General features: G+C 47.2%; 2 protein-coding genes across 2 annotated transcripts in view; one reads left to right on the top strand and one right to left on the bottom strand.

The window, feature by feature from the left end:
* Positions 1-7,626: 7,626 nt before the first annotated feature.
* Positions 7,627-17,788, top strand: LOC138368951 (mucin-22-like). Its single transcript, XM_069331676.1, has 5 exons — positions 7,627-8,268; positions 12,294-13,157; positions 13,917-14,675; positions 16,888-17,538; positions 17,774-17,788. The coding sequence occupies exons 1-5, from the start codon at positions 7,627-7,629 to the stop codon at positions 17,786-17,788; spliced, it is 2,931 nt and encodes a 976-aa protein (XP_069187777.1).
* Positions 17,789-17,833: 45 nt separating this feature from the next.
* Positions 17,834-18,553, bottom strand: part of LOC138368949 (probable cyclin-dependent serine/threonine-protein kinase DDB_G0292550) — a 30,907-nt gene continuing 30,187 nt past the window's right edge. Inside the window, exon 3 of the mRNA XM_069331675.1 lies at positions 17,834-18,390. Coding sequence (XP_069187776.1) covers positions 17,834-18,390 — 557 coding nt within the window. The remainder of the gene's footprint in view (positions 18,391-18,553) is intronic.

The following is an 18,553-nucleotide window of genomic DNA, read 5'->3' as shown; positions in this document are numbered from 1 at the left end:
CACACGCACACACTAGGCACAAGGGGACACAGGTGGAAACTGAGTGCCCAAATGAGCCACAGAAGTATTAGAAAGAACTTTTTTAGTGTCAGAGTGGTTGACAAATGGAATGCACTAGGAAGTGATGTGGTGGAGGCTGACTCCATACACAATTTAAAGTGTAGATATGATAGAGCCCAGTAGGCTCAGGAATCTGTACACCAGTTGATTGACAGTTGAGAGGCGGGACCAAAGAGCCAAAGCTTAAACCCCGCAAGCACAATTAGGTGAGTAGATGAGTACACTCACACAATCACGGCAGGATTGATTGGGAGAACAAGGAACCGCATGGAGGCGAGGATACGTGGAGAGCCAAACTACTGGAGGTGGCGACTAGAAACTTCTTAACCCAGCATGTCAGAGAACCCACAAGGATGAGAGGAAATGACAAACCAGCGAGACTCGACCTGGTCTTCACCCTGAACGACTCCGACATAAGAGAAATCAGTTTTGAGGCAACAGGAGGAATGAGCGACCACAGTGTATTGGTGTTTGAGTACCTGATTGAAGAAGGGTTATTGAACTCGAGGAGGGATACCGAAACCAAAAGGTTAGCATACCGAAAGAGAAATTATGAGGAGATAAGAAAATTCCTAACAGATATAGTATGGGAAACAGAGCTCAGGGAAAAGATGGCCCAAGATATGATGGACTACATCACGCAGAAGTGCAAGGACGCAGCAAACAAGTTTGTCCCAGTCCAAAAGGAAAACAGTGAAAAGAAGATGAGAAACCCATGGTTTAATCAGAGATGTAGGCTAGCTAAGCAGCAAAGTAAAAGGGCATGGAGAAACTATAGGAATAACAGGACACTGGAGAGCAGAGAAAGATACCAGAATGCCAGGAATGAATATGTCAGGATGAGAAGAGAGGCAGAAAGACAATACGAAAATGACATCGCAAGCAAGGCAAAGACTTAGCCTAAATTGTTGCATAGCCACATCAGGAGAAAAACAACAGTAAAGGAACAGGTTATGAAATTAAGGTTAGGGGCAGAAGGATTCACTACAAACGACAAGGAAGTGTGTGAGGAACTGAATAAGAAATTCCAAGAGGTCTTCACCTTAGAGCAAGGAGAAATCCCAGAGATAAGAGAGGGAATAGCCAACCAGGAACCACTGGAAGAGTTTGAGATTACCAGCGGGGAAGTAAGGAAGTGTTTACTAGAATTGGATGTGACAAAGGCTATAGGCCCAGATGGAATCTCCCCTTGGATACTAAAGGAAGGAGCAGAAGAACTGTGCCTCCCGCTCTCCATGGTGTATAACAAATCACTGGCAACAGGGGAACTGCCAGAAATTTGGAAAGCAGCTAACGTAGTCCCGATATACAAGAAAGTGGATTGACAGGAGGCACTGAATTACAGGCCAGTGTCCCTAACCTGCATACTATGCAAGATGATGGAGAAGATTGTGCGAAGAAAGCTAGTGGAGCACCTGGAGCGAAAGAACTTTGTAACACAGCATCAACATGGATTCAGGGATGGCAGGTCCTGCCTCACAGGGTTACTTGAATTCTACGACCAGGCAACAAAAATAAGGCAAGAAAGAGAAGGGTGGGCAGACTGCATATTTTTGGAACCAAGAACAAGTATGTTAGTGTGAGAAGAGCAGCTGAGAAAAGGTAAGAAAATGATATAGCTAATAAAGCCAAGACCAAACCAAAGCTACTACTGTCACATCAGGAGGAAGACAACAGTGAAGGAACAGGTGATGAAACTTAGGGTGGGCGAGGACAGATACACAGAGAATGACAAAGAGGTGTGTGAAGAACTCAACAAAAGGTTCCAGGAGGTCTTTACAATAGAACAGGGAGAAGTCATGGCGCAAGGAGAGGTGGCAGCAAACCAGGTGGCCTTGGAAAGGTTCGAAATTACAAGAGATGAGGTCAAGAAGCACCTATTGGAGCTGGATGTGAGAAAAGCTGTTGGGCCGGATGGAATCTCACCATGGGTATTGAAAGAGTGTGCAGGAGCACTTTGCTTGCCATTCTCCATAGTGTATAGTAGGTCACTGGAAATGGGAGACCTACCAGAAATATGGAAGACTGCTAATGTAGTACCAATATACAAAAAGGGTGACAGACAAGAGGCATTGAACTACAGGCCAGTGTTCTTAACTTGTATGCCATGCAAGGTGATGGAGAAGATTGTGAGAAAAAACCTAGTGTCGAAAAATCCGACACCATTTAATATAACATACAGACAGATAATAATTGCTGTATTGTATAAACAAGTTACCCATAGAAAATGTAACTGTAGTGGAATTACCGTCTATAGAAAACGGGATATCATCACCACATACTATTATAAATTCACCAGCTATTCTGCTGGGAATTATTCTTAAATACATTAGTCTTTGGACTTTACCATCATAAAACATTTCATATAAATTAACTTAATTATCAATATTAAAGTAGAGTAAATGTGACCCTTCTATCACTTTCTGTCATCTGGACAATGTAAGCCAGGCGTCAGGGGTGAGGGAGGGGCAGCCATTGTTTATACTAAGACCACTGAGGCTCACGGGAGCAAATACGGCTCCTGTTAATTTTACTTGGACGTAGTGTTATGGAAACCAAAGGTGTACCATCTTCAACACGCTGTCAACAAATTCAAGTTAAGTGTTCTTCCGAAACCCATTTATATTTCATTTATGGCCATTAATGTCTGGATATAGGGTGAACCGGTTAGAGCACGAGGCAGCCTCATACTAAAGGTAATTAAGCCAGGTCTTCATTGTTCCATGTACAGTGTTTTCTCTGATATAGCTTGTTATATATTAGGAATCTGGCTTCACAGTTAGCGCCCTTTTGACAGGTCAAGACAAGGAAGCATGCTTTGTGCATCAGTTACCAGGGTGATGGAAGCTACCTCAAAGAGGGAAAATGTGGTGTCTACATCCTGGTTGTACCTGGTGTACTAAGGCCTGCTGTACAATAAGATAAGGAACCTCTTCAATGTATGTAGTCTATTACTGTAGTTTGATTGGCTGCATATAAATAAATTAAATTAATATAAACCCCCCCTAATGTGTAGAGGATCGATTTGTGAGATTATGAGATTATTGCAGAAATACAGTCCACTTATCATTATACAAATTGCTATCGAAGTATATAAATTAATGTAAATATAAATTCTATATAAATTCATATAAATTAAATAAATATAAATCTCACAGGTCGGTTCCCACACCTAGTAACACATCTGGAGAGAAGAGACTTCGTGACAACCCATCAACATGGGTTCAGGGAGGGTAAATCTTGCCTTACAGGCTTGATAGAATTCTACGATCAGGTGACACAGATTAAGCAAGAAAGAGAAGGATGGGCGGACTGCATTTTTTTGGACTGTCGGAAAGCCTTTGACACAGTACCCCATAAAAGGTTGATGCATAAGCTGGAGAAACAGGCAGAAGTAACTGGTAGGGCGCTCCAGTGGATAAAGTACCTAAGCAATAGAAAGCAGAGAGTTATAGTGAGTGGTGAGACCTCAGAATGGCGTGAAGTTATCAGTGGAGTCCCACAGGGCTCTGTGCTTGGACCTTATCCTGTTTCTGATATATGTAAATGATCTCCTAGAAGGTTTAGACTCATTCCTCTCAATGTTTGCTGACGACGCCAAAATTATGAGAAGGATTAAGACTGAGGAGGACAGCTTGAGGCTTCAAGAAGACCTGGACAAGCTGCAGGAATGGTCGAACAAATGACTGTTAGAGTTTAAGCCAAGCAAATGTAACGTAATGAAGATAGGGGTAGGAAGCAGAAGACCAGATACAAGGTATCATTTGGGAGATGAAATACTTCAAGAGTCAGAGAGAGAGAAAGACCTGGGGTTGATATCACGCCAGACCTGTCCCCTGAAGCTCATATCAAGAGGATAACATCAGCAGCATATGCCAGGTTGGCTAACAGAAGAACGGCTTTTAGAAACTTGTGTAAGGAATCTTTCAGAACATTATATACCACATATGTCAGACCCATCCTGGAGTATGCGGCTCCAGCATGGAATCCATATCTAGTCAAGCATAAGACTAAACTGGAAAAGGTTCAAAGGTTTGCCACCAGACTAGTACCCGAGCTGAAAGGTATGAGCTACGAGGAGAGACTACGGGAATTAAACCTCACTTCGTTGGAAGACAGAAGAGTTAGGGGAGACATGATCACCACATTCAAGATTCTCAAGGGAATCGACAGGGTTGATAAAGACAGGCTATTTAACACAAGGGGCACACACACTAGGGGGTCACAGGTGGGAACTGAGTGCCCAAATGAGCTACAGAAATATTTGAAAGAACTTTTTTAGTGTCAGAGTGGTTGACAAATGGAATGCATTAGGAAGTAATGTGGTGGAGGCTGACTCCATACACAGTTTCAAGTGTAGATATGATAGAGCCCAATAGGCTCAGGAACCTGTACACCTGTTGATTGACGGTTGAGAGGCGGGACCAAAGAGCCAGAGCTCAACCCCCGCAAGCACAACTAGGTGAGTACACACACAAACACACACGCACACACACACACACACACACACACACACACACACACACACACACACACACACACACACACACACACACACACACACACACACACACACACACACACACACACACACAGACCCGCGTGGAGAGCCAAACTATTGGAGGTGGTGACAAGCAACTTTTTAACCCAGCATGTCGGAGAACCCACAAGGATGAGAGGCAGTGACGAACCAGCGAGACTCGACCTAGTCTTCACTCTGAACGACTCCGACATATGAGAAATCGGTTTTGAGGACCCAGTAGGAATGAGCGACCACAGTGTATTGGTGTTTGAGTACTTGATTGAAGAAGGGTTATTGAACTCGAGGAGGGATACCGAAACCAAAAGGTTAGCATACCGAAAGGGAAACTATGAGGGGATAAGAAAATTCCTAACAGATATAGCATGGGAAACAGAACTCAGGGGAAAGACGGCCCAAGATATGATGGATTACATCACGCAGAAGTGCAAGGACGCAGCAAACAAGTTTGTCCCAGTCCAAAAGGAAAACAGAGAAATGAAGATGAGAAACCCATGGTTTAATCAAAGATGTAGGCTAGCTAAGCAGCAAAGTAAAAGGGCATGGAGAAACTATAGGAATAACAGGACACTGGAGAGCAGAGAAAGATACCAGAATGCCAGGAATGAATATGTCAGGATGAGAAGAGAGGCAGAAAGACAATACGAAAATGACATCGCAAGCAAGGCAAAGACTCAGCCTAAATTGTTGCATAGCCACATTAGGAGAAAAACAACAGTAAAGGAACAGGTTATGAGATTAAGGATAGGGGCGGAAGGATTCACTACAAATGACAAGAAAGTGTGTGAGGAATTGAATAAGAAATTCCAGGAGGTCTTCACCTTAGAGCAAGGAGAAATTCCAGAGGTAAGTGAGGGAATAGCTAACCAGGAACCACTGGAAGAGTTTGAGATTACCAGTGGGGAAGTAAGGAAGTGTTTACTAGAGTTGGACGTGACGAAGGCAATAGGCCCAGATGGAATCTCCCCTTGGGTTCTAAAGGAAGGAGCAAGAGAACTGAGCCTACCACTCTCCATAGTGTATAACAAATCACTGGCAACAGGGGAACTGCCAGATATTTGGAAAGCAGCTAACGTAGTCCCGATATACAAGAAAGGGGATAGACAGGAGGCACTGAACTACAGGCCAGTGTCCCTAACCTGCATACCATGCAAGCTGATGGAGAAGATTGTGCGAAAAAAACTAGTGGAGCATCTGGAGCGAAGGAACTTTGTAACACAGCATCAACACGGGTTCAGGGATGGCAGGTCCTGCCTCACAGGGTTACTTGAATTCTACGACCAGGCAACAAAAATAAGGCAAGAAAGAGAAGGGTGGGCAGACTGCATATTTTTGGATTGTCAGAAAGCCTTTGATACAGTGCCACACAAGAGGCTAGTGCGAAAGTTGGAGATGCAGGCTGGAGTGAGAGGGAAGGTACTCCGGTGGATAGAGGAGTACCTAAGCAACAGGAGACAACGAGTCTGTGTGAGGGGTGAGGTCTCAGATTGGCGAGACGTCACAAGTGGAGTCCCGCAGGGGTCAGTCCTTGGACCTATACTGTTTCTGGTATATGTAAATGATCTCCCAGAGGGTATAGATTCGTTCCTCTCAATGTTTGCCGACGATGCAAAAATTATGAGGAGGATTGAAACAGAGGATGATAGTAGGAGGCTACAAGATGATCTGGATAGACTGAGTGAATGGTCCAACAAATGGCTGTTGAAGTTTAACCCGAGTAAATGCAAAGTAATGAAACTAGGCAGTGGAAACAGGAGGCCAGGCACAGGATACAGAATAGGAGATGAAGTACTTAATGAAACAGACAGAGAGAAAGATCTAGGAGTTGATATCACACCAGACCTGTCTCCTGAAGCCCACATAAAGAGAATAACGTCTGCGGCATATGCGAGGCTGGCTAACATCAGAACGGCGTTCAGGAACCTGTGTAAGGAATAATTCAGAATCTTGTACACCACATATGTAAGACCAATCCTGGAGTATGCGGCCCCAGCATGGAGCCCGTACCTTGTCAAGCACAAGACGAAGCTGGAAAAAGTCCAAAGGTATGCTACTAGACTAGTCCCAGAACTAAGAGGCATGAGTTATGAGGAAAGGCTGCGGGAAATGCACCTTACGACACTGGAAGACAGAAGAGTAAGGGGGGACATGATCACAACCTACAAAATCCTCAGGGGAATCGACCGGGTAAACAAGGATGAACTATTCAACACTGGTTGGACGCGAACAAGGGGACACAGGTGGAAGCTGAGTACCCAAATGAGCCACAGAGACGTTAGAAAGAACTTTTTCAGTGTCAGAGTAGTTAGTAAATGGAATGCATTAGGCAGTGATGTGGTGGAGGCTGACTCCATACACAGCTTCAAATGTAGATATGATAGAGCCCAATAGGCTCAGGAATCTGTACACCAGTTGATTGACGGTTGAGAGGCGGGACCAAAGAGCCAGAGCTCAACCCCCGCAAGCAAGTACAATTAGGTGAGTACACACAGGGAAGTTAAGATGGAGGCCCCCTTGGGAATGAGTGATCACAGTGTATTGATCTTTAAGTGCCTGGTAAAGCTAGGACTTATCTTCCCCCTAAAAAAGAACCAGGAAACAAAGGGCTGGCGTACCGAAAGGGGAATTATGAAGAGATGAGAAGTTTCCTAAGGGATATTCCATTGGAAATAGAACTCAGAACTAAGACCGTACAAGACATGATAGATTATGTCACCCAAAACTGTCAGGAGGCAGTAAACAGGTTTATCCCAGCCCGGCAGGAAAAACCCGCAAAGCAAAATAAGAATCCATGGTTTAATAGGGTAAGTATTGAAGCAAAGGAGCTGAACAAAAGGGCGTGGAGGAACTTCCGAAATAACAGAACACCAGAAAAGAGAGAAAGATACCAGAGAACCAGGAACGAGTATGTCAGGGTGAGAAGAGAAGCTCAGGGACAGTATGAAAATGATATAGCTAATAAAGCCAAGACCGAACCAAAGCTGCTCCACTGTCACAGGGGGAAAACAACAGTGAAGAAACAGGTGATGAAACTTAGAACGGGTGAGGACAGGTACATAGACAATGATAAGAATGAGGCTACTGTTAGCAAAGTTTCTGTTAGCGAGGCTTCTGTTAGCGAGGGTACTGTTAGCGAGGCTACTAATAGCGAGGCTTCTGTTATCGAGGCTGCTGTTAGCGAGCCCACTGTTATCGAGGCTACTGTTAGCGAAGCTACTGTTAGCGAGGCTACTGTTAGCGAGGCTACTGTTAGCGAGCCTATTGTTATCGAGGCTACTGTTATCGAGGCTACAGTTAGCGAATCTTCTGTTTGCGAGACTACTGTTAGCGAGGCTACTGTTATCGAGGTTACTGTTAGCGAGGCTACTGTTAGTGAGGCAATTGTTAGCGAGGACCCTGTTAGCGAGGCTACTGTTAGCGAGGCTACTGTTAGCGAGGCTTCTGTTAGCGCGGCTACTGTTGTCGTGACTACTGTTATCGTAGCTACTGTTATCGTGGCTGCTGTTGTAGTGAATACTGTTATCGTGGCTACTGTTGTCGTGACTACTGTTATCGTGACTACTGTTATCGTGACTACTGTTATCGTGGCTGCTGTTGCCGTGGCTACTGTTGTCGAGGCTACTGTTATCGTGGCTACTGTTATTGAGGCTACTGATAACGAGGCTTCTGTTAGCGAGGCTACTTGTTAGCGAGGCTACTGTTAGCGAGGCTTCTGTTAGCGAGGCTACTGTTAGCGAGGCTTCTGTTAGCTAGGCTACTGTTAGCGAGGCTACTGTTAGCGAGGCTACTTGCTAGCGAGGCTTCTGTTAGCAAGGCTACTTTTAGCGAGGCTAATGTTAGCGAGGCTACTGTTAGCGAGGGTTCTGTTAGCGAGGCTACTGTTAGCGAGGCTACTGTTAGCAAAGCTTCTGTTAGCGAGGCTTCTGTTATCGAGGCTATTGGTTGCGAGACTACTGTTAGCGAGGCTACTGTAAGCAAAGCTTCTGTTAGCGAGGCTTCTGTTAGCGAGGGTAATGTTAGCGAGGCTACTAATAGCGAGGCTTCTGTTATCGAGGCTACTGTTAGCGAGGCTTCTGTTACTGAGGCTACTGTTAGCGAGGCTACTGTTTGCGAGGCTACTGTTAGCGAGCCTATTGTTATCGAGGCTACTGTTATCGAGGCTACTGTTAGCGAATCTTCTGTTTGCGAGGCTACTGTTAGCGAGGCTACTGTTATCGAGGCTACTGTTAGCGAGGCTACTGTTAGTGAGGCAATTGTTAGCGAGGCTACTGTTATCGAGGCTACTGTTAGCAAGGCTACTGTTAGCGAGGCTTCTGTTAGCGCGGTTACTGTTATCGTGACTACTGTTATCGTAGCTACGGTTATCGTGGCTGCTGTTGTCGTGACTACTGTTGTCGGGACTACTGTTATCGTGACTACTGTTATCGTGACTACTGTTCTCGTGACAACTGTCATCGTGACTACTGTTGTCGTGACTACTGTTATCGTGGCTACTGTTGTCGTAACTACTGTTATCGTGACTACTGTTATCGTGACTACTGTTATCGTGGGTGCTGTTGTCGTGGCTACTGTTGTCGAGGCTACTGTTATCGTGGCTACTGTTATTAAGGCTACTGTTAGCGAGGCTTCTGTTAGCTAGCCTACTGTTAGCGAGGCTACTGTAAGCGAGGCTACTTGCTACCGAGGCTTCTGTTAGCGAGGCTACTGTTAGCGAGGCTTCTGTTAGCGAGGCTACTGTTATCGAGGGTTCTGTTAGCGAGGCTACTGTTATCGAGGGTTCTGTTAGCGAGGCTACTGCTAGCGAGGCTTCCGTTAGCGAGGCTACTGTTAACGAGGCTTCAGTTAGCGAGGCTACTGTTAGCGAGGCTATTTGCTAGCGAGGCTACTGTTAGCGAGGCTTCTGTTAGCGAGGCTTCTGTTATCGAGGCTACTGTTAGCGAGGATACTGTTAGCGAGGCTACTTGTTAGCGAGGCTACTGTTAGCGAGGCTACTGTCATCGTGACTACTGTTATCGTGACTACTGTTGTCGTGGTTACTGTTGTCGTGACTACTGTTATCGTGGCTACTGTTATCGTGGCTACTGTTGTCGTGACTACTGTTATCGTGGCTACTGTTATCGTGGCTTCTGTTGTCGTGACTACTGTTATCGTGGCTACTGCTATCGTTGCTACTGTTATCGTGGCTACTGTTGTCGAGGCTACTGTTGTCGTGGCTACTGTTATTGAGGCTACTGTTAGCTAAGCATCTCTTATCGAGGCTACTGTTAGCGAGGCTACTGTTAGCAAGGCTACTGTTATCAAAGCTTCTGTTAGCAAGGGTACTGCTAGCGAGGCTACTGTTAGCGAGGCTACTGTTAGCGAGGCTACTGTTAGCAAAGCTTCTGTTAGCGAGGCTTCTGTTAGCGAGGGTACTGTTAGCGAGGCTACTGTTATCGAGGCTACTGTTAGCGAGGCTACTGTTATCGAGGCTGCTGTTAGCGAGGCTACTGTTTGCAAAGCTACTGTTAGCGAGCCTATTGTTATCGAGGCTGCTGTTATCAAGGCAACTGTTAGCGAATCTTCTGTTTGCGAGGCTACTGTTAGCGATGCTACTATTATCGAGGCTACTGTTAGCGAGGCTACTGTTAGTGAAGCAATTGTTAGCGAGGCTACTGTTAGCGAGGCTACTGTTAGCGAGGCTACTGTTAGCGAGGCTTCTGTTAGCGAGGCTACTGTTATCGAGGCTACTGTTAGCAAGGCTACTGTTAGCGAGGCTACTGTTGTCGTGACTACTGTTATCGTAGCTACTGTTATCGTGGCTGCTGTTGTCGTGATTACTGTTGTCAGGACAACTGTTATCGTGACTACTGTTATCGTGACTACTGTTCTCGTTACTACTGTTATCGTGACTACTGTTATCGTGGCTACTGTTGTCGTGACTACTGTTATCGTGACTACTGTTATCGTGACTACTGTTATCGTGGCTGCTGTTGTCGTGGCTACTGTTGTCGAGGCTACTGTTATCGTGGCTACAGTTATTGAGGCTACTGTTAGCGAGGCTTCTGTTAGTGAGGCTACTTGTTAGCGAGGCTACTGTTAGCGAGGCTTCTGTTAGCGAGGCTAATGTTAGCTAGGCTTCTGTTAGCTAGGCTACTGTTAGCGAGGCTACTGTTAGCGAGGCTACTTGCTAGCGAGGCTTCTGTTAGCGAGGATACTGTTAGCGAGGCTTCTGTTAGCGAGGCTACTGTTAGCGAGGGTTCTGTTAGCGAGGCTACTGTTAGCGAGGCTATTTGCTAGCGAGGCTACTTGCTAGCGAGGCTACTGTTAGCGAGGCTTCTGTTAGCGAGGCTTCTGTTATCGAGGCTACTGTTAGCAAGGCTACTGTTAGCGAGGTTACTGTTAGCGAGGCTACTGTTAGCGAGGCTACGGTTAGCGAGGCTACTTGCTAGTCAGACTACTGTTAGCGAGGCTTCTGTTAGCGAGGCTTCTGTTATGAGGCTTCTGTTAGCGAGGCTTCTGTTATGAGGCTACTGTTAGCGAGGCTACTGTTAGCGAGGCTACTGTTAGCGAGGCTACTGGTAGGAAGGCTTCTGTTAACAAGGCTTCTGTTAGCGAGGTAACTGTTAGCGAGGCTACTGTTACCGAGGCTACTGTTAGCGAGGCTACTGTTCGCGAGGCTACTGTTAGCGAGCCTATTGTTATCGAGGCTACTGTTATCGTGGCGGCTGTTGTCGTGGCTACTGTTGTCGAGGCTACTGTTATCGTGGCTACTGTTATTGAGGCTACTGTTAGCGAGGCTTCTCTTAGTGAGGCTACTTGTTAGCGAGGCTACTGTTAGCAAGGCTTCTGTTAGCGAGGCTAATGTTAGCTAGGCTTCTGTTAGCTAGGCTACTGTTAGCGAGGCTACTGTTAGCGAGGCTACTTGCTAGCGAGGCTTCTGTTAGCGAGGCTACTGTTAGCGAGGCTTCTGTTAGCGAGGCTACTGTTAGCGAGGGTTCTGTTAGCGAGGCTACTGTTAGCGAGGCTATTTGCTAGCGAGGCTACTTGCTAGCGAGGCTACTGTTAGCGAGGCTTCTGTTAGCGAGGCTTCTGTTATCGAGGCTACTGTTAGCAAGGCTACTGTTAGCGAGGTTACTGTTAGCGAGGCTACTGTTAGCGAGGCTACTGTTAGCGAGGCTACTTGCTAGTGAGACTACTGTTAGCGAGGCTTCTGTTAGCGAGGCTTCTGTTATGAGGCTTCTGTTAGCGAGGCTTCTGTTATGAGGCTACTGTTAGCGAGGCTACTGTTAGCGAGGCTACTGTTAGCGAGGCTACTGGTAGGAAGGCTTCTGTTAACAAGGCTTCTGTTAGCGAGGTAACTGTTTGCGAGGCTACTGTTAGCGAGGCTACATGCTAGAGAGGCTTCTGTTAGCGAGGCTACTGTTAACGAGGCTTCTGTTAGCGAGGCTACTGTTAGCGAGGCTTCTGTTAGCGAGGCTACTGTTAGCGAGGCTATTTGCAAGCGAGGCTACTGTTAGCGAGGCTTCTGTAGGCGAGGCTTCTGTTATCGAGGCTACTGTTAGCGAGGCTACTGTTAGCGAGGCTACGTGTTAGCGAGGCTACTGTTAGCGAGGCTATTGTTAGCAAGGCTACTGTTAGCGAGGTTACTGTTAGCGAGGCTACTGTTAGCGAGGCTACTTGCTAGCGAGGCTACTGTTAGCGAGGCTTCTGTTAGCGAGGCTTCTGTTATGAGGCTACTGTTAGCGAGGCTTCTTTTAGCGAGGCTACTGTTAGCGAGGCTACTGGTAGCAAGGCTTCTGTTAACGAGGCTTCTGTTAGCGAGGTAACTGTTAGCGAGGCTACTGTTAGCGAGGCTACTGTAAGCGAGGCTTCTGTTAGCGAGGCTTCTGTTATCGAGGCTACTGTTAGCAAGGCTACTGTTAGCAAGGCTACTGTTAGCGAGGCTACTGGTAGCAAGGCTTCTGTTAACGAGGCTTCTGTCAGCGAGGTAACTGTTTGCGAGGCTACTGTTAGCGAGGCTACTGTTAGCGAGGCTTCTGTTACCGAGGCTACTGTTGGCGAGCCCACTGTTATCGAGGCTGCTGTTAGCGAGGCTACTGTTAGCGAGGCTTCTGTTATCGAGGCTTCTGTTGGCGAGGCTTCTGTTATCGAGGCTACTGTTAGCGAGGCTTCTGTTATCGAGGCTGCTATTAGCGAGGCTACTGTTAGCGAGGCTACTGGTAGCGAGGCTACTGGTAGCGAGGCTACTGTTAGCGAGGCTTCTGTTATCAAGGCTACTATTATCGAGGCTACTGTTATCGAGGCTACTGTTAGCGAGGCTACTGTTAGCGAGGCTTCTGTTAGCGAGGCTATTGTTAGCGAGGCTACTGTTAGCGAGGCTACTGTTAGCGAGGATTCTGCTAGCGAGGCTTCTGTTTGCGAGGCTACTGTTAGCGAGGCTACTGTTATCGAGGTTACTGTTAGCGAGTCTACTGTTGGTGAGGCAATTGTTACCGAGGCTACTGTTAGCGAGACTACTGTTAGCGAGGCTACTGTTAGCGAGGCTTCTGTTACCGAGGCTACTGTTAGCGAGACTTCTGTTAGAGAGGCTACTTGTTAGCGAGGCTACTGTTAGCGAGGCTACTGTTAGCGAGGCTATTTGCTAGCGAGGCTACTTGCTAGCGAGGCTACTGTTAGCGAGGCTTCTGTTAGCGAGGCTTCTGTTATCGAGGCTACTGTTAGCAAGGCTACTGTTAGCGAGGTTACTGTTAGCGAGGCTACTGTTAGCGAGGCTACTGTTAGCGAGGCTACTTGCTAGTGAGACTACTGTTAGCGAGGCTTCTGTTAGCGAGGCTTCTGTTATGAGGCTTCTGTTAGCGAGGCTTCTGTTATGAGGCTACTGTTAGCGAGGCTACTGTTAGCGAGGCTACTGTTAGCGAGGCTACTGGTAGGAAGGCTTCTGTTAACAAGGCTTCTGTTAGCGAGGTAACTGTTTGCGAGGCTACTGTTAGCGAGGCTACTTGCTAGCGAGGCTTCTGTTAGCGAGGCTACTGTTAACGAGGCTTCTGTTAGCGAGGCTACTGTTAGCGAGGCTTCTGTTAGCGAGGCTACTGTTAGCGAGGCTATTAGCAAGCGAGGCTACTGTTAGCGAGGCTTCTGTTAGCGAGGCTTCTGTTATCGAGGCTACTGTTAGCGAGGCTACTGTTAGCGAGGCTACTTTAACGAGGCTACTGTTAGCGAGGCTATTGTTAGCAAGGCTACTGTTAGCGAGGTTACTGTTAGCGAGGCTACTGTTAGCTAGGCTACTGTTAGCGAGGCTACTTGCTAGCGAGGCTACTGTTAGCAAGGCTTCTGTTAGCGAGGCTTCTATTATGAGGCTACTGTTAGCGAGGCTTCTTTTAGCGAGGCTACTGTTAGCGAGGCTACTGGTAGCAAGGCTTCTGTTAACGAGGCTTCTGTTAGCGAGGTAACTGTTAGCGAGGCTACTGTTAGCGAGGCTACTGTAAGCGAGGCTTCTGTTAGCGAGGTTTCTGTTATCGAGGCTACTGTTAGCAAGGCTACTGTTAGCAAGGCTACTGTTAGCGAAGCTACTGGTAGCAAGGCTTCTGTTAACGAGGCTTCTGTCAGCGAGGTAACTGTTTGCGAGGCTACTGTTAGCGAGGCTACTGTTAGCGAGGCTTCTGTTACCGAGGCTACTGTTGGCGAGCCCACTGTTATCGAGGCTGCTGTGAGCGAGGCTACTGTTATCGAGGCTTCTGTTATCGAGGCTTCTGTTGGCGAGGCTTCTGTTATCGAGGCTACTGTTAGCGAGGCTTCTGTTATCGAGGCTGCTGTTAGCGAGGCTACTGTTAGCGAGGCTACTGGTAGCGAGGCTACTGGTAGCGAGGCTACTGTTAGCGAGGCTTCTGTTATCAAGGCTACTATTATCGAGGCTACTGTTATCGAGGCTTCTGTTAGCGAGGCTTCTGTTTGCGAGGCTACTGTTAGCGAGGCTACTGTTATCGAGGTTACTGTTAGCGAGTCTACTGTTGGTGAGGCAATTGTTACCGAGGCTACTGTTAGCGAGACTACTGTTAGCGAGGCTACTGTTAGCGAGGCTTCTGTTACCGAGGCTACTGTTAGCGAGACTTCTGTTAGCGAGGCTACTTGTTAGCGAGGCTACTGTTAGCGAGGCTTCTGTTAGCGGGGCTACTGTTAGCGAGGCTACTGTTAGCGAGGCTACTGCTATCGAGGCTACTGTTAGCGAGGTTACTGTTTGCGAGGCTACTTTTAGCGAGGCTACTGTTAGCGAGGCTACTGTTTTCGAGGCTACTGTTATCGAGGCTACTGATAGCGAGGCTACTGTTAGCGAGGCTACTGTTAGCGAGGCTACTGTTAGCGAGGCTATTGTTAGCAAGGCTACTGTTAGCGAGGCTACTGTTAGCGAGGCTACTGTTAGCGAGGCAATTGTTAGCGAGGCTACTGTTAGCGAGGTTACTGTTAGCGAGGCTACTGTTAGCGAGGCAATTGTTAGCGAGGCTACTGTTAGCGAGGCTACTGTTAGCGAGGCTATTGTATCGAGGCTACTGTTAGCGAGGTTACTGTTAGCGAGGCTACTGTTAGCGAGGCTACTGTTAACGAGGCTACTGTTAGCGAGGCTACGGTTGTCGTGACTACTGTTTTCGTGACTACTGTTATCGTGGCTACTGTTAGCGAGGCTATTGTATCGAGGCTAATGTTAGCGAGGTTACTGTTAGCGAGGCTACTGTGGTCGTGACAACAGTTATCGTGGCTACTGTTATCGTGGCTATTGTTATCGTGAATACTGTTATCGTGACTATTGTTATCGTGGCTGCTGTTGTCGTGACTACTGTTATCGTGACTACTGTTATCGTGGCTACTGTTGTCGTGACTACTGTTATCGTGACTACTGTTATCGTGACTACTGTTATTGTGGCTGCTGTTGTCGTGGCTACTGTTATTATGACTACTGTTATCGAGGCTACTGTTGTCGTGACTGCTGTTGTCGTGGCTACTGTTGTCGTGACTACTGTTGTCGTGGCTACTGTTGTCTTGACTACTGTTGTCGTTGCTACTGTTATTGTCGCTACTGTTGCCGTTACTACTGTTATCGCGGATACTGTTATCGTGGCTACTGTTGTCGTGACTACTGTTATCGCGGCTGCTGTTATAGTGGCTACCGTTGTCGTGACTACTGTTATCGCGGCTACTATTATCGTGGCTACTGTTGTCTTGGCTACTGTTATCGTTGCTACTGTTGTCGTGACTACTGTTATCGCGACTACTCTTGTCGTGGCTACTGTTGTCATAGCTACTGTTATAGTGGTTACTGTTGTCGTGACTACTGTTGTCGTGGCTACTGTTGTTGTGACAACTGTAATCGTGGCTACTGTTATCGTAGCTACTGTTGTCCTGACTACTGTTATCGTATCTACTGTTGTCGTGGCTACTGTTGTCCTGACTACTGTATCGTGGCTACTGTTGTCCTGACTACTGTTATCGTGACTACTGTTGTCCTAACTACTGTTATCGTGGCTACTGTTGTCGTGACAACTGTTGTCGTGGCTACTGTTATCGTGGCTACTGATGTCGTGACTACTGTTATCCTGGCTACTGTTATCGTGGCTACTGTTATCGTGGATACTGCTATCGTGCCTACTGCTGTCGTGACTACTGTTATCGTGGCTACTGTTATCGTTGCTACTGCTTTCGTGGCTACTGTTGTCGTGACTACTGTTATCGTGGCTACTGTTATCGTGACTACTGTTTTCGGGACTTTTGTTTTCGAGGCTACTGTTATCGTGGCTACTGTTATTGAGGCTACTCTTATCGAGGCTTCTGTTAGCGAGGCTACTTGTTAGCGAGGCTACTGTTAGCGAGGCTTCTGTTAGCGAGGCTACTATTAGCGAGGCTTCTGTTAGGAAGGTTACTGTTAGCGAGGCTACTGTTAGCGAGGCTACTTGCTAGCGAGGCTACTGTTAGCGAGGCTTCTGTTAGCGAGGCTACTGTTAGCGAGGCTTCTGCTAGCGAGGCTACTGCTATGGAGGCTACTGGTAGCGAGGCTACTGCTAGCGAGGATACTGTTAGCGAGGCTTCTGTTAGCGAGGCTATGTTAGCGAGGCTACTGTTATCGAGGCTACTCTTAGTGAGGCTACTGTTAGCGAGGCTTCTGTTATTGAGGCTACTGTTAGCGACGCTACTGTTAGCGAGGCTTCTGTTAGCGAGGCTTCTGTTAGCGAGGGTACTGTTAGCGAGGACACTGTTGCGAGACTACTGTTAGCGAGGCTTCTGTTATCGAGGCTACTGTTAGCGAGGCTACTGTTATCTAGGCTACTGTTAGCGAGGCTACTGTTAGCGAGGCTACTGTTAGCGAGGCTACTGTTATCGAGGCTACTGTTAGCGAGGCTACTCTTTGTGAAACTACTGTTAGCGAGGCAATTGTTATCGAGGCTACTGTTATCGAGGCTACTGTTATCGAGGCTACTGTTTGCGAAGCTATTGTTATCGAGGCTACTGTTAGCCAGGCTTCTGTTATCGAGGCTGCTGTTAGCGAGGCTACTGGTAGCGAGGCTACTGGTAGCGAGGCTACTGATAGCGAGGCTTCTGTTATCGAGGCTTCTGTTACCAAGGCTACTGTTATCGAGGCTTCTGTTAGCGAGGCTATTGTTAGCGAGGCTACTGTTAGCGAGGCTACTGTTAGCGAGGCTTCTGTTAGCGAGGCTTCTGTTTGCGAGGCTACTGTTAGCGAGGCTACTGTTATCGAGGTTACTGTTAGCGAGGCTACTGTTGGAGAGGCAATTGTTAGCGAGGCTACTGTTAGCGAGACTACTGTTAGCGAGGCTACTGTTAGCGAGGCTTCTGTTAGCGAGGCTACTGTTAGCGAGACTTCTGTTAGCGAGGTTACTGTTAGCGAGGCTACTTTTAGCGAGGCTACTGTTAGCGAGGCTACTGCTTGCGAGGCTACTGTTAGCGAGGCTACTGTTAGAGAGGCTACCGTTATCGTGACTACTGTTATCGCGGCTACTATTATCGTGGCTACTGTTGTCTTGGCTACTGTTATCGTGGCTACTGTTGTCGTGACTACTGTTATCGCGACTACTTTTGTCGTGGCTACTGTTGTCATTGCTACTGTTATCGTGGTTACTGTTGTCGTGACTACTGTTGTCGTGGCTACTGTTGTCGTGACTACTTTAATCGTGGCTACTGTTATCGTAGCTACTGTTGTCCTGACTACTGTTATCGTATCTACTGTTGTCGTGGCTACTGTGGTCCTGACTACTGTATCGTGGCTACTGTTGTCCTGACTACTGTATCGTGGCTACTGTTGTCCTGACTACTGTTATCGTGACTACTGTTGTCCTGACTACTGTTATCGTGGCTACTGTTTTCGAGGCTACTGATATCATGTCTACTGTTATCGTGACTACTGTTGTCGTGACTACTGTTGTCGTGGCTACTGTTATCGTGGCTACTGCTGTCGTGACTACTGTTATCGTGGCTACTGCTGTCGTGACTACTGTTATCCTGGATACTTTTATCGTGGCTACTGTTATCGTGGCTTCTGTTATCGTGCCTACTGCTGTCGTGACTACTGTTATCGTGGCTACTGTTATCGTTGCTACTGCTTTCGTAGCTACTGTTGTCGTGACTACTGTTATCGTGGCTACTGTTATCGTGACTACTGGTATCGTGACTTTTGATTTCGAGGCTACTGTTATCGTGGCTACTGTTGTCGTGGCTACTGTTGTCCTGGCTACTGTTATTGAGGCTACTCTTATCGAGGCTTCTGTTAGCGAGGCTTCTTGTTAGCGAGGCTACTGTTAGCGAGGCTTCTGTTAGCGAGGCTACTATTAGCGAGGCTTCTGTTAGCAAGGTAACTGCTAGCGAGGCTACTGTTAGCGAGGCTACTGTTAGCGAGGCTACTTGCTAGCGAGGCTACTGTTAGCGAGGCTTCTGTTCGCGAGGCTACTGTTAGCGAGGCTTCTGCCAGCGAGG

The sequence above is a fragment of the Procambarus clarkii genome, chromosome 26 (assembly GCF_040958095.1).
Source record: "Procambarus clarkii isolate CNS0578487 chromosome 26, FALCON_Pclarkii_2.0, whole genome shotgun sequence".
NCBI classification, from domain to species: Eukaryota; Metazoa; Arthropoda; class Malacostraca; order Decapoda; family Cambaridae; genus Procambarus; species Procambarus clarkii.
The sequence above is the reverse complement of the archived record's forward strand: the minus strand, read 5'-3'. Positions and strand labels throughout refer to the sequence as shown.